This window comes from Procambarus clarkii, chromosome 41 (genome assembly GCF_040958095.1).
Source record: "Procambarus clarkii isolate CNS0578487 chromosome 41, FALCON_Pclarkii_2.0, whole genome shotgun sequence".
Taxonomy (NCBI): Eukaryota; Metazoa; Arthropoda; class Malacostraca; order Decapoda; family Cambaridae; genus Procambarus; species Procambarus clarkii.
In genome coordinates this window covers 7,040,975-7,054,060 of record NC_091190.1, presented here as the reverse complement: position 1 = coordinate 7,054,060, position 13,086 = coordinate 7,040,975, and the positions used below count along the sequence as shown (strand labels likewise).

At 40.5% G+C, this 13,086-nt stretch overlaps 1 protein-coding gene across 1 annotated transcript in view; it reads left to right on the top strand.

Moving 5' to 3' along the window:
• LOC138373274 (ionotropic receptor 93a-like) overlaps window positions 1-13,086 on the top strand; it is a 398,668-nt gene that overhangs the window by 309,644 nt on the left and 75,938 nt on the right. Inside the window, exon 7 of the mRNA XM_069339316.1 lies at window positions 458-621. Coding sequence (XP_069195417.1) covers window positions 458-621 — 164 coding nt within the window. The remainder of the gene's footprint in view (window positions 1-457; window positions 622-13,086) is intronic.

Sequence of the window (13,086 nt, the reverse complement as noted above, 5' to 3'; positions counted from 1 at the left end):
TGCCACCAAAGTGATCCAGTGCCGCTGATGTATTGCTCAGTGAATATATTCGAATATCTACCTAGTGTCCAATATTAAATTTATGTTCTTGTTTTATTAAAGTTTTAAATTATCTCACTCTATTTGTTTTCTTACCACTATGGCTGTTTGTTACCGCTATGGCTGTTTCATTTAACCACACAACAGTTGCAGCTATGCTGCCTTCAGCTGTAGAAAGAGGACTGTCTCCTACTTGATTCGAAACATTTGCAGAACTCTTGATAATTTGCTCTTGTCTTTGACTTTATCTTTTACTTAAGATGAGTCTTGGACGTTATTTGTGTTGTACTACAATATAGTTCCTTAGCTTATTGTGTGTGTGTAAAGTATAGAAGATTTAAAGCTTTGTTTAAAAAATGGGTACTATAAACGATAAAAAATTAAGAAATTTAGGTTTGATAAAAGTATTTCTTTCCAGGTGAAATGTGGGGAGATCTGACTCAGAATGGGACATGGAACGGAATGGTTGGGCTGTTTGGAAGAGGAGAGGGGGATATAGGCGTTGCCAACCTCTTCATTACGGATCTGGGCGGCCGTGGGGAGTTCCAGGAGTACTCCGCATACTATGACCAGGAGGTACGTATGGCTCAGGGCGCCGTTAGGAGCTCCAGGAGTACTCCGCATACTATGACCAGGAGTACTCCGCATACAATGACCAGAAGGTACGTATGATTCTGGGTGGCTGCAAGGATTTTCAGGAGTACTTCATCAATAAAAAATAATATTGCATTAACTTTTGTGTATTTGTCTAACTAATCGCACATGTGTTTATGCCAAGCGATTCTCACATGTGTTTGACTAACCATTTTATCTCATGTTTGTTTAACAAATTTCATGCGTTAGTTTCTTAAACAATTGTCGTTTGTTTGTACAATAATTGTAACTCACGTTTTGGTAAAATCATTCTCACTGTTTTTGTCATACCTTTTTATTCGTCTGTTTGTCATGTCATTATCACTCGTGTGTTCAACCATTCTCAAGTTGTTTGTTTGTCATGTCATTATCACTCGTGTGTTCAACCATTCCCAAGTTGTTTGTTTATGATGTCATTATCACTCGTATGTTCAACCATTCTCAAGTTGTTTGTTTGTCATGTCATTATCACTCGTGTGTTCAACCATTCTCAAGTTGTTTGTTTGTCATGTCATTATCACTCGTGTGTTCAACCATTCCCAAGTTGTTTGTTTATGATGTCATTATCACTCGTATGTTCAACCATTCTCAAGTTGTTTGTTTGTCATGTCATTATCACTCGTGTGTTCAACCATTCTCAAGTTGTTTGTTTGTCATGTCATTATCACTCGTGTGTTCAACCATTCTCAAGTTGTTTGTTTGTCATGTCATTATCACTCGTGTGTTCAACCATTCTCAAGTTGTTTGTTTGTCATGTCATTATCACTCGTGTGTTCAACCATTCTCAAGTTGTTTGTTTGTCATGTCATTATCACTCGTGTGTTCAACCATTCTCAAGTTGTTTGTTTGTCATGTCATTATCACTCGTGTGTTCAACCATTCTCAAGTTGTTTGTTTGTCATGTCATTATCACTCGTGTGTTCAACCATTCCCAAGTTGTTTGTTTATGATGTCATTATCACTCGTGTGTTCAACCATTCTCAAGTTGTTCCTTTGTCATGTCATTATTATTCGTGTGTTCAATCATTCTTAAGTTGTTTTCCCACCATTTTCCCACTTATAATTCTATAACAGTTATGTAACACTCGTTTGTCTGTCTAACAATGTTTAGTTAGTTTAGTTCATTTATTATGCACCCCATACCCATCTTGTGGGCGGGAGTGGAAAGGGTTACAGAGGCACATAATGGGCTCAGGGACTGAACCACACATTTCATTTAGCTAAGTGAGTTACAATCTTGATGAGCTAGTTACAAAATTCAGAATAAGTCGTCACATCAACTATGGGTTCGAGATCGACCCCAAGTACAGGTTCTAAATTAAGCAACTGACATATGTGGAGAGCTAGTGTCACAATTGATATGTTTGTCCTGAACACCGCCCCCCATCCAGTGGGCAGCGGTGGATAGGTTACAATCACTTAGTTACTACCTACAGTTAGCAAACTGGAGATATTTGGCTAAAATTTCTGGTAGCAGATCATTTTGAATGAAATATTGACACATCGCTGGAACATTGGTTATAGAATTGTCTCTAAATTCACGTATCTTTTCGCACTCCATCACATAGTGACGGAGGGTGTGCGAATAATTTTGTGGACACAGTTTACATTTGGCCAGGTCTACATCGGCAGATAATGATAATTCCCAGAGATACTTGTAACCGAGTCTAAGCCGAGCAGTAGTAATATCTAGAAGCCTGCTGATTTTATTGGATGATCCATAGATGTGTGGCTCCTCTTGCATGATAGTATGATGATAGTTGGAATTACTGGTGTCAATTTCACTTTGCCTCAGATCTACAAGATCTTGCAATGAACACGTGTGTTTGTGCAACTATGAACCCATGTGTTTGTGCAACCATGAGCACGTGTGTTTGTGCAACCATGAACACATGTGTTTGTGCAACCATGAACACATGTGTTTGTGCAACCATGAACACGTGTGTTTGTGCAACTATGAACAAGTGTGTTTGTGCAACCATGAGCACGTGTGTTTGTGCAACCATGAGCACATGTGGTTGTGCAACCATGAACACATGTGTCTGTGCAACCATGAGCACATATGTTTGTGAACCATGAACATGTGTGTTTGTGCAACCATGAGCACTTGTGTTTGTGCAACCATGAACATGTGTGTTTGTGCAACCATGAGCAAATATGTTTGTGCAACCATGAACATGTGTGTTTGTACAACCATGAACGCTTGTGTTTTGTGCAACCATGAACATGTGTGTTTGTGCAACCATGAACACTTGTGTTTGCTCAACCATGAACATGTGTGTTTGTGCAACCATGAACGCTTGTGTTTTGTGCAACCATGAACATGTGTGTTTGTGCAACCATGAACACGTGTGTTTGTGCAAAAAGAATATGTGTGTTTGTGCAACCATGAACACGTGTGTTTGTGCAACCATGAACACATGTGTTTGTGCAACCATGAACACGTGTGTTTGTTCAACCATGAACACATGTGTTTGTGCAACCATGAACGCGTGTGTTTGTGCAACCATGAACACTTGTGTTTGTGCAACCATGCACACTTGTGTTTGTGCAAACATGAACACGTGTGTTTGTGCAAACATGAACACGTGTGATCGTGTAAATGTTTTCACCGTTATGTTTGTCAAACCGTTCTCACCCTTGTGAGAATATTAAAATATTTGGTTTGTTTACTAATTTACACTTAACTTGTGCTAATTATTCTCAGCACAATGTTAGTTAAACCATTATAATTCACATGTTTTCCAACCAATTAAATTCATTTGTTGTTTAACCATTAACACTCAACCATACAGTTTAACCATACTATCCAGTGTTGTTATCCACCTATACCTTCCAGTGTTGTAATCAATCCATACTCACCATTCCTGTTATCCATCCATACTCGCCTGTGCTGTGTTGTTATCAATCCATACTCACCAGTGTTGTTATCTATCCATACTCACTAATGTTGCTATCCAACAATACACACTAGTGTTGTTATCCAGCAATACTATCCAACATTGTTATCTAACCATACTCACTAATGTTGTTATCAATCAATACTCATCAGTGTTGTTATCCAACCATACTCACTAGTGTTGTTTTCCACCTATACCTACCAGTGTTGTAATCTATCCATACTCATCATTCTTGTTATCCAACCATACTATCCAACATTGTTATCCAAACCTACTCACCAGTGTTGTTATCCAACCATACTCACCAGTGTTGTTATCTAACCATACTCACCAGTGTTGTTATCCAACCATACTCACCAGTGTTGTTATCCAACCATACTCACCAGTGTTGCTATTGTCACACACCTTTGGCCTTGAGTGACGGGAGTTACAGTCAAAGAACGGAAGTGCTAAGTTAGTGATACTGTAACTCCTGGCCGAGGGTCTTCGCTCTCCCCTACTGGGGTAGTAATGTCGACCCAGGGCGCTCTCCAAGTCTTGCCTCGAGTCCAATCGCTGCCCACTACCTCACCTTTGACCCCAAGAGGGGAGAAGAGACAGCCCAGCTCACACTACAGGTCCTCGACCCTGCAGTGTGAAGCAACTCCACAGGGCTTGACCACCGAGACACGAACAATAGTATACCGGACCCTCTGGACTTACCTGAAATCTTCTCCTTGTCACTTGTCTCCACTGGGTTATTCGTCTTTGCGCCCCAGCAACGTTTTAATTCAAACTAATATAATGTTGCCAGCCCAGAGTTACTTTCTGATATTATTAGTGAGGTGCAATATATTATAACTTTCACAGAATTGCTCAGTGAGGCGTAATACACATTGATAATGTTATCATCTCAGTCTGCAGGAGAAACGAGTCTTGCCTCGAGAGTTATTCTGCCAGGCCTGACCTAACTAAGAGGTTAAAGAGATATAGACCTGAATATTTATATAGTAAACACTCGATTGAATTTGACAAATAGTTTGCAAGTATTGGCAGTGAATAAGAATATAAATAAATGACTGGTCATGAGATGTACAGAGTTTGCTGGGGGTGTGAGGCTCGCTGAGGACGTTGACGTCACTTGAGCTGAAGAAATCGTGAGGGGAGGTCATGCTCTGTTTGAGCTCCTGGTGAAGAAGGACCACTGATTGAAATATCTTTAAGAAGAAGGAAGTGTGCACACGTTTCGGTTGTGGAATCGATCCGGAAACGTGTCAGCTCAAGTCCTGGACGGCAGGAAGTGGTGAAGCTGTCCAGAAATATTTTTGTGGGCAGCCGTGTGAGCGCCCTGGTTAAGCGTCAGCGAGTGAGCGCTCTCGCAGGAAACAATTTTTTGGTTTGTCTGAGGAAGAAGTTGATGGGAGTACTTTGAGGCCAGAGGAGAAGTTAATGAGTGGAACTTCATGGCCGTAGGAGTGGATGTTGTACCCTGTGGATGAGCAAGCTCCATAGTGAGGAATTGGACCTCTAACTGTGTGAAGAGGAGCAGTGAAGTGAAGTCTCACTTGCACATGTGGAATCAGTGGTGGAGAACCACTGGAGTCCAATGAAAACTTCATTATGAAGCACCCTGGAAGAGCTGTAGAGGATCGTGGTAGATAAACCTGAAAGAACCTGATGATGTCAGGTTAGTGGACTTCCGGATGTGGGAAGGAAGTTCTTATTGATTACTTGTAGGGAGTTGGTAGAGTGCTTGATTGTCATTAGCGTGCAAGACGCAGTGAAATGTGGGTGATTGGTCATCAGTTTTGTGCCAAGAAATACTTATACTAAAGTTGAAAGAGTTACAATTATAGGCTGGATAACCTGCAGAGATATATATATGTTCTAGGGCTGATAGTTCCATAATTGTTTTACAAGGTTTAACCCACTTGGTGAGGTTGGTAGCGTAAGTTGCAAGCCAGGAGTTGGGCTACCACTTGGTATAAGCAGCTGATAGAATCCTAATGGTATTGGTTTGCAACCAGGTTATAATATCATAAGGTGTTGAAGCTTATATACTTATATATTGTATGTGAGTGCTTTATATATGTTCTGTGTTGTTATTAAATGTTAGTGATGAACAGGTGTTTGCCCTTATCCTAGTGAGGCTTCATAGGAAGTAGGAGAGAGTGAGAGAGAGAGAGAGAGAGAGAGAGAGAGAGAGAGAGAGAGAGAGAGAGAGAGAGAGAGAGAGAGAGAGAGAGAGAGAGAGAGAGAGAGAGAGAGTGAGAGTGAGAGTGTGAGAGAGAGAGAGAGAGAGAGAGAGAGAGAGAGAGAGAGAGAGAGAGAGAGAGAGAGAGAGAGAGAGAGAGAGAGAGAGAGAGAGAGAGAGAGAGAGAGAGGGAGAGGGAGAGAGAGAGAGAGAGAGAGAGAGAGAGAAACCAGGGTTTTTATCCATCCGTACTCACCAACGATATTATCCATCCATACTTACCAGTATTGATAACCAAGTATAAGAATGATATTCAACAATACTCACCAAGTTTATTATCCAACCATACTAACAGGGTTGATATCCATCCATACTCACCAGAGTTGATATCAGACAATACTCAGAAGTGGTGATATCTAACCATTCTCAAAAGTGTTGATATCCAAAAATACTCAAAAGAGTTCATATCCAACCATACTCATCAGTATTGATATCCAACCATACTCATCAGTGTTGATATCCAACCATACTCAAAAGTGTTGAAATTCAACCATACTCACCATTGTTGATATCCAATCATACTCAAAATTGTTGATATCCAACCATAATCACCAGTGTTGATATCCAACCAAATTCAAAGGTGTTGATATCCAACAATACCCACCAGGGTTGATATCCAACACTACTCCCCAGGGTTGATATCCAACCATACTCAAAAGTGTTGATATCCAACCATACTCACCAGTGTTGATATCCAACAATACCCACCAGAGTTAATATCCAACAATACTCACCAGGGTTGATATCCAACCATACTCAAAAGTGTTGATATGCAACCATACTCAAAAGTGTTGATACGCAACCATACTCAAAAGTGTTGATATGTAACCATACTCATCAGTGTTAATATGCAACCATACTCACCAGAGTTGATATCCAACAATACTCACCAGTGTTGTTATCCAACCATACTCACCAGTGTTGTTTTCCACCTATACCTACCAGTGTTGTAATCTATCCATACTCATCATTCTTGTTATCCAACCATACTATCCAACATTGTTATCCAACCCTACTCACCAGTGTTGTTAATACAATTCTGTAATTCTTTTTGGATAAAGCACAATTTTTCCAGTCCTTACCATCCTCAGAGTCAGGGAGGAATCGAGCGGTTCCACCAAACTCTCAAGCAAATGTTGAAGGCAACTGGGGAAGATTCGCCCAGACATTGAGATGATAACTTACCACTTGTATAGTTTGCGGCTAGAGATGGTTTGCACAGTGCCCTAGGCTGTTCTCCATTCGAGCTTGTATTCGGACATCAGGTGAGAGGACCTTTAAAATTGTTACATGAGAAAATGTTAGGAGATGTTACAGCCAGGCAGAGAGCGTTACCTGACGGATGTCAAGAGCAAGCTGTTCAGAACGAGGGAGTTGGCCTTACGACATCTAAGTAAACAACAACAGGAAATGAAGCAGAAACATGACCAGAGGTTCAAGGCTAAACTCAGAGTTTTTGAGCCAGGAGATTTGGTATTGGTCTTCAAGCCTCGTATGGGTACCTCTATGTCTCATAAATTTGCAGGACCGTATCAAGTATTAAAACATCTTGGAGAAGTTACTTACAAGGTTTGCCATCCCAAGCAGAAACGTCAGACCATGAGTGTACATGTGAACCGGTTGAAGGCTTATTGTGGGCCTAGTATTGTGGCTTGTTGCGTTGCTGAGGAGGTAAATCCTGAAGAGTCGAGTGTTGCTGAGGAAGATGATAATTCTTGTTTGTCTAATTCCAGCAGTTCCGGGGAAGAATTGTTGAGTCATTTGCAGGATGAGGAGAGAGCAGAGTTCCAGGACCTTTTGGAGATGTCTTCTAGCTTGTTTGGGGAGGTCCCCACTCAGACTTCTCTCATTACTCACGATATCACCCTGACAAATGTAACTCCAATTCGGCTGCACCCTTATCGAGTGACACCCGAGAAACGTCGTATCATCCAGGAGGAGGTTGATTATCTTCTTCGACATGGGTTCATTAGACCCAGTCAGAGCTCCTGGAGTTCGCCATGTCTATTAGTACCAAAACCAGAAGATAAGTGGAGATTAGTATCCACCTGATCAACCAGGCTGTGACTCATACGTCAGGCTGCGAGCAGCCGCGTCTAACAGCCTGGTTGATCAGTCCAGCAACCAGGAGGCCTGGTCGACGACCGGGCCGCGGGGACACTAAGCCCCGGAAGCACCTCAAGGTAACCAAGGTAGTAGTGGATTATAGAAAACTCAACCAGGTAACTGTAGTTGATGTATATCCTTTACCTTTATTGGAAAACTGTGTTGATACTATAGGTCATGCTAAATTTGTATCTAAATTGGACTTATCTAAGGGATATCACCAGATACCTCTTACAGATTTTGCAAGGGAAGTGACAGCATTTATCACTCCTGATGGAGCTTACGAGTTTAATGTCATGCCATTTGGATTAAGGAATGCTCCAGCCACTTTTCAGAAATTAATGAACTCTTTGTTGAAGGATATGCCAGATTGTAGGGCATATTTGGATGACATTGTGATTTTCAGTAAGAATTGGGTAGATCATATGTCTAGTTTAAAGAAATGGTTTAATGTGTTACAACATGCTAATTTGACTGTCAATATGAAGAAAAGTAGTTTCGCTAAAGGAACTATAGTGTATTTAGGACATGAGGTCGGACAAGGAAGGATAGTCCCATTGCAAGACAAGATTCAGGCAATTGTGGAGTACCCAGTCCTAACAAATAAGAAGTCTGTGCAGAAATTTATTGGAATGTGTGCGTATTATAGGAGATATTGTAAAAACTTTTCCATTGTTGCTGCACCCATAACAAATCTTTTAAGGAAACAGGTAAAATTTAAGTGGACGCAGGAGTGTCAGAACTCTTTTCAGAAGTTGAAAGGAATTCTCTCTACTTCACCTGTGCTAGCTAGTCCACAGTATGATAAACCTTTTATTCTTCACATAGACGCTTCCGATGTAGGAGCAGGTGCTGTTTTGTTCCAAGTAGGACCAGATGAGTTAGAACATCCTGTTTATTATTTCTCTCGTAAGTTTGACAGGACACAAATTAATTACTCTGAAGTTGAGAAAGAAGCACTTTGTTTAATACTGGCAGTGAAGAAATTTGAGACATATTTGTCAGGAAATTAAGTGGTAGTATATACAGATCATAATCCATTGACATTTATCAACTCAATGAAGTGTAAAAACCAGAGAATACTTAGATGGTCATTGATTCTGCAAGAATTCAATATTGTAATTCGTCATATTCCTGGGAGGCAAAATGTTATTGCTGATGCCTTATCCAGAGGATTTCCTGTTGCAGTGCCATAAAATGTAGTGTTCTATTCATAAGATGTATGAAATTTTGTATTTTTTTTACTGTGTGAAATTTCATTGCTTTGTACTTTGATTTTAGTTGAAGTATTTCCATGTTGTATTTTCATGTTATATTTCATGCAGTCAAAAAAATGAAATCAACCTTCAGTTAATTTCATTTTTTTCTTAGAGGACGGGAGGGATGTTACGAATCTTACTAGGATTCTAACATTACTCATGATTCTTATATTACTTTATTGTCTTGTTCTATAATTAATATAGCATCCAGTTGAATGATATGAGATTCTTGTATGTTATATATTATAGCATGCTGTAGTGTGCCTGAGTTGCAATATATTGTATGAGGATTTTGTGCTAGAATTATCATGTTGGTTTCTCCGTGTGGGGGGTTGACCATATTGGGATGGAGCCAGTGTGGGAACTTGTTGTCAAGCGAGTGTTTATAGTTCAACCTTGATTAATTCTTATTATTGTTTGCCAGTAAATTATATTGAGTATTGTACCAGTATTTAATACTCTTAAGATTAATAATGATTTGAATATTAGTACTACATTTTGTTAGTAGAATTTCCACAATGTTTATGTGGATGTTTAGTTGTTATTATGGTAGACGCTTGGCCTGCGAACCGACGCGTGGGCAGAAGCGTGGCGGCTATGGTCGAGAGGAGTCATGTTTTTAAGTTAAGTCATTGGTCACTGTTTTTTTAGCTATTAATAGGTTAATTATCTGGTTAGGTGATTGTGTATATCCTATTCATTAATCCATGTGCTGGTGATATTGCTCATGGCTCAATAAGGAGTTTTATTTATGATATTGCATGCTAAAGAATATTTCTGGCTATTATATTCACCATTTAATTGTTACGTTTGTCCCCCTTAGCGTAAATATTTTGTTCTCCATTTTATGCAGTGATGTATCTATATCCCCCTAGATTTATGTTGGCAAGGCCGATTTAATGTCATTTTTCAACACTGCGGGGAGAAGAACCTTATTTAGTCTCAAGGGTGGTAACATTGGTGAAGCCAGGATATGATATTTGAGTGCTACTGGGCTGTAGCAGTTTGGGGTGTTTTATGGTAATATTGCTTATCATATCTTGAGATGATTTCGTTTTTTTTTTTTTTTTTTAGTGTCCCCGTGACCCGATCCTCGACAAGGCCTCCACCCCCAGGAAGCAGCCCGTGACAGCTGACTAACACCCAGGTTCCTATTTTACTGCTAGGTAACAGGGGCATAGGGTGAAAGAAACTCTGCCCATTGTTTCTCGCCGGCGACTGGGATCGAACCCAGGACCACAGGATCACAAGTCCAGCGGGCTGTCCGCTCGGCCAACCGGCTCCGATCATATGTTTTTATTATGTACGTTTATTTATTTATGTATTAAATGTTGTATATGTTAGTTGGCTTTTGCTCTTGCCCTGGTGAAGTTTCCCAGACAGCGAGAGAGAGAGCGGGTCACGGCTGCAGATAGGGTGACAGTAGACACTAATTCACAAAAGAGGGATTTAGGAGAGCATTTCAAACAAGGAGAGAGTGGGGAGTCATGACAGGTCGAGTAGGGTGCGTACACAAGAAAACGAGGCCAGTTTTGGAGCTGCACCCCTAAATATATGATGCTGAATCCCTCTACAAGATCAGGAGTCGTACAGGGTGGTCTCCTAAATTCCTAGCACTCCAGTGTCCATTGCTGGTCGACCAATGGTAGCAGGAGTGTGGCTGCCGAGGTCGGCTGTTTGTTCTGTCAGGGTGTGGTTGGGGACGTTGTCCGCCTGTGTGCAAGTAATAGTTTGGTGCAACAACCAAAGCTCCTTTTTGAGGATTAAATCCCTAACCCCCTCCCGATAGAATAGTAGGTAGTGAGGGAGAAGGATGATTGTGGTCTCCGAGGGGTGCTGGTAGGTACTGGAAGATTGTAAGCGCTGTGATGAGCTGGAAGTTGGTTCATAGGAGCAGATGACGATGATGGTGGTTATCATGAGAGCTGGTAGACATCATTTGTTCTAATAAAGTATACACTTTTAATTCCCTAATAATCTCGATAGCATTCACACATCTTTTCTCAAAAACTATGTGATTTGCACAGTATTTCAAAATAAAATCTGTGTCTTTGGTCTCCTATTCTCAATAAACTCTATAGAATTTGCTCATTTCTTTTCAAAAGACAATAGTCTATGCTTTTTTTTTTTATTAATATATGAGGTACATCTGCATTAGTGCAGATACCCTAGACTATATGAAGTGGAGTACAGTGTGTCAAAAAAGCTAACTAGGTGATGCTAAAAAATCCCCATCACACAGGATGGTTAGTCATACAGAGGCATGTGATAAGCAGTCTGCACTGGCAGACTCCGGATACATTTCGAAGATATCATCAACACAAGATTGCTTTAACTCCACTTCTCAATAAAGTCTATGCTATTTCCACATATCTTCTCAAAACAATAAAATCTTCTCAAAACACAATAATGTGTGCATTATTGCACTCTTCTTCTCAATAAAAGGTTCAGCATTTGGTCTCAACATTTTTGTTTAGTGGATCCACCTTTAACTGCTCCTTACACTGTCATTACCTTGTCTAGTTTGGTTAGGTCTAGTTAGGTTAGGTTAGGTTTGGTCTGGTTTGTGGGGCTTCCTTAACCGCTCTATATACTGTCATTACCTTTTCTAGTATGGTTAGGTTGGGTTAGGTTTGGATTGGTTCTTCTGTGAAGCTCGCCCTTACTAGGTAGTCTTTGAGTGATTTACCTCTTTTCCACGCTATCATCGGTGACGCTCCCGGGAACCTATCCCAGGCTGGATTGTCCCCATATGTTGATTTTAACCAGACACATAGATCCGATAATTTCCTGACTATATTAGGAAAAAAGCCGTGGAGAGACAACGTGGAAATAATTACCACCATTTTGTATCTTGGAGCAGTCGCTAAAGGCAAAAGACTCAACATCACCCTAAACTGGATCCCATCCCATATTGGAATCTCATTAAATGAGAAAGCCAATGAAATTGTTAAATTGGCAACTCGTCATCCAGTGATACATAAAACAATTCAACCCAGCCTAGAGTACATAAAAAATATCATCACCAAAAAACACTCACACATCATCAAAGACTATCTACACCAGAGAGTAGCAGAAGATTCGCCCTCTGCAATATGGTATCTTCAGGCCACTAAGTTAGAAAGGTTACTTATCTCAAAAGGAATCCACAGAGACATAGCAGTTCGGTTATATAGACTACGTCTAGGTTACAGATGCAACTGAGAGATTGGTGAATCCCGACAGAGAGAATGCATGTTCAGCCAAAAAATCACAGAAAAGTCACTGCTTCACTATCTCCTGGAATGTGAAGCAACCAACAACCTTAGAAGAGCTTTAAGCGTCCCTGACTCTTGCAGTAACCACCCTGAAGCCATTAACACTGCCACTCCTCTGGTATAAAAAGGTATCCAGCAGCTGGACACCCTCATAAATACTGACAAGAAGTATATTCCCCGCGATAGCAGCCTGACGATTAAATGTGATCTCAGCACACTGTATACATTTACTGAACAAAAATTTTACCACTTATGGGTTATTCATACCCGTGCCACCTCTTGGGTTGCTTAATCTTCAGCAATCAATCAATCGAGGGAGAGCGGAGTTGTGTTCTGTGTCTTAGACGAGACAGAGGAGGGAGATTGACGATCTGGTGTTTACACGGAAGGTTCATCACTGCCGTATCTTGAGTGAGTACTGGTCCCTTATGTTCTAACATCACAAGTGTTGATAATTATATTTTGCCTAATAGGGAAGGTAAATTAGGATTTTTATATTGTACTACTTACATAAATAAATTATACTAAACTGTCCATCTGGTGTGTTCTTTCGTACATGTTATTCCTTCATAGAAAGTTTCCAGTAAATAGTGGAGAGTCGACCGTGTTCTCATTCACCCCCCCCTTCCTGTGATATCCTTAACTCACATCTTTAACTC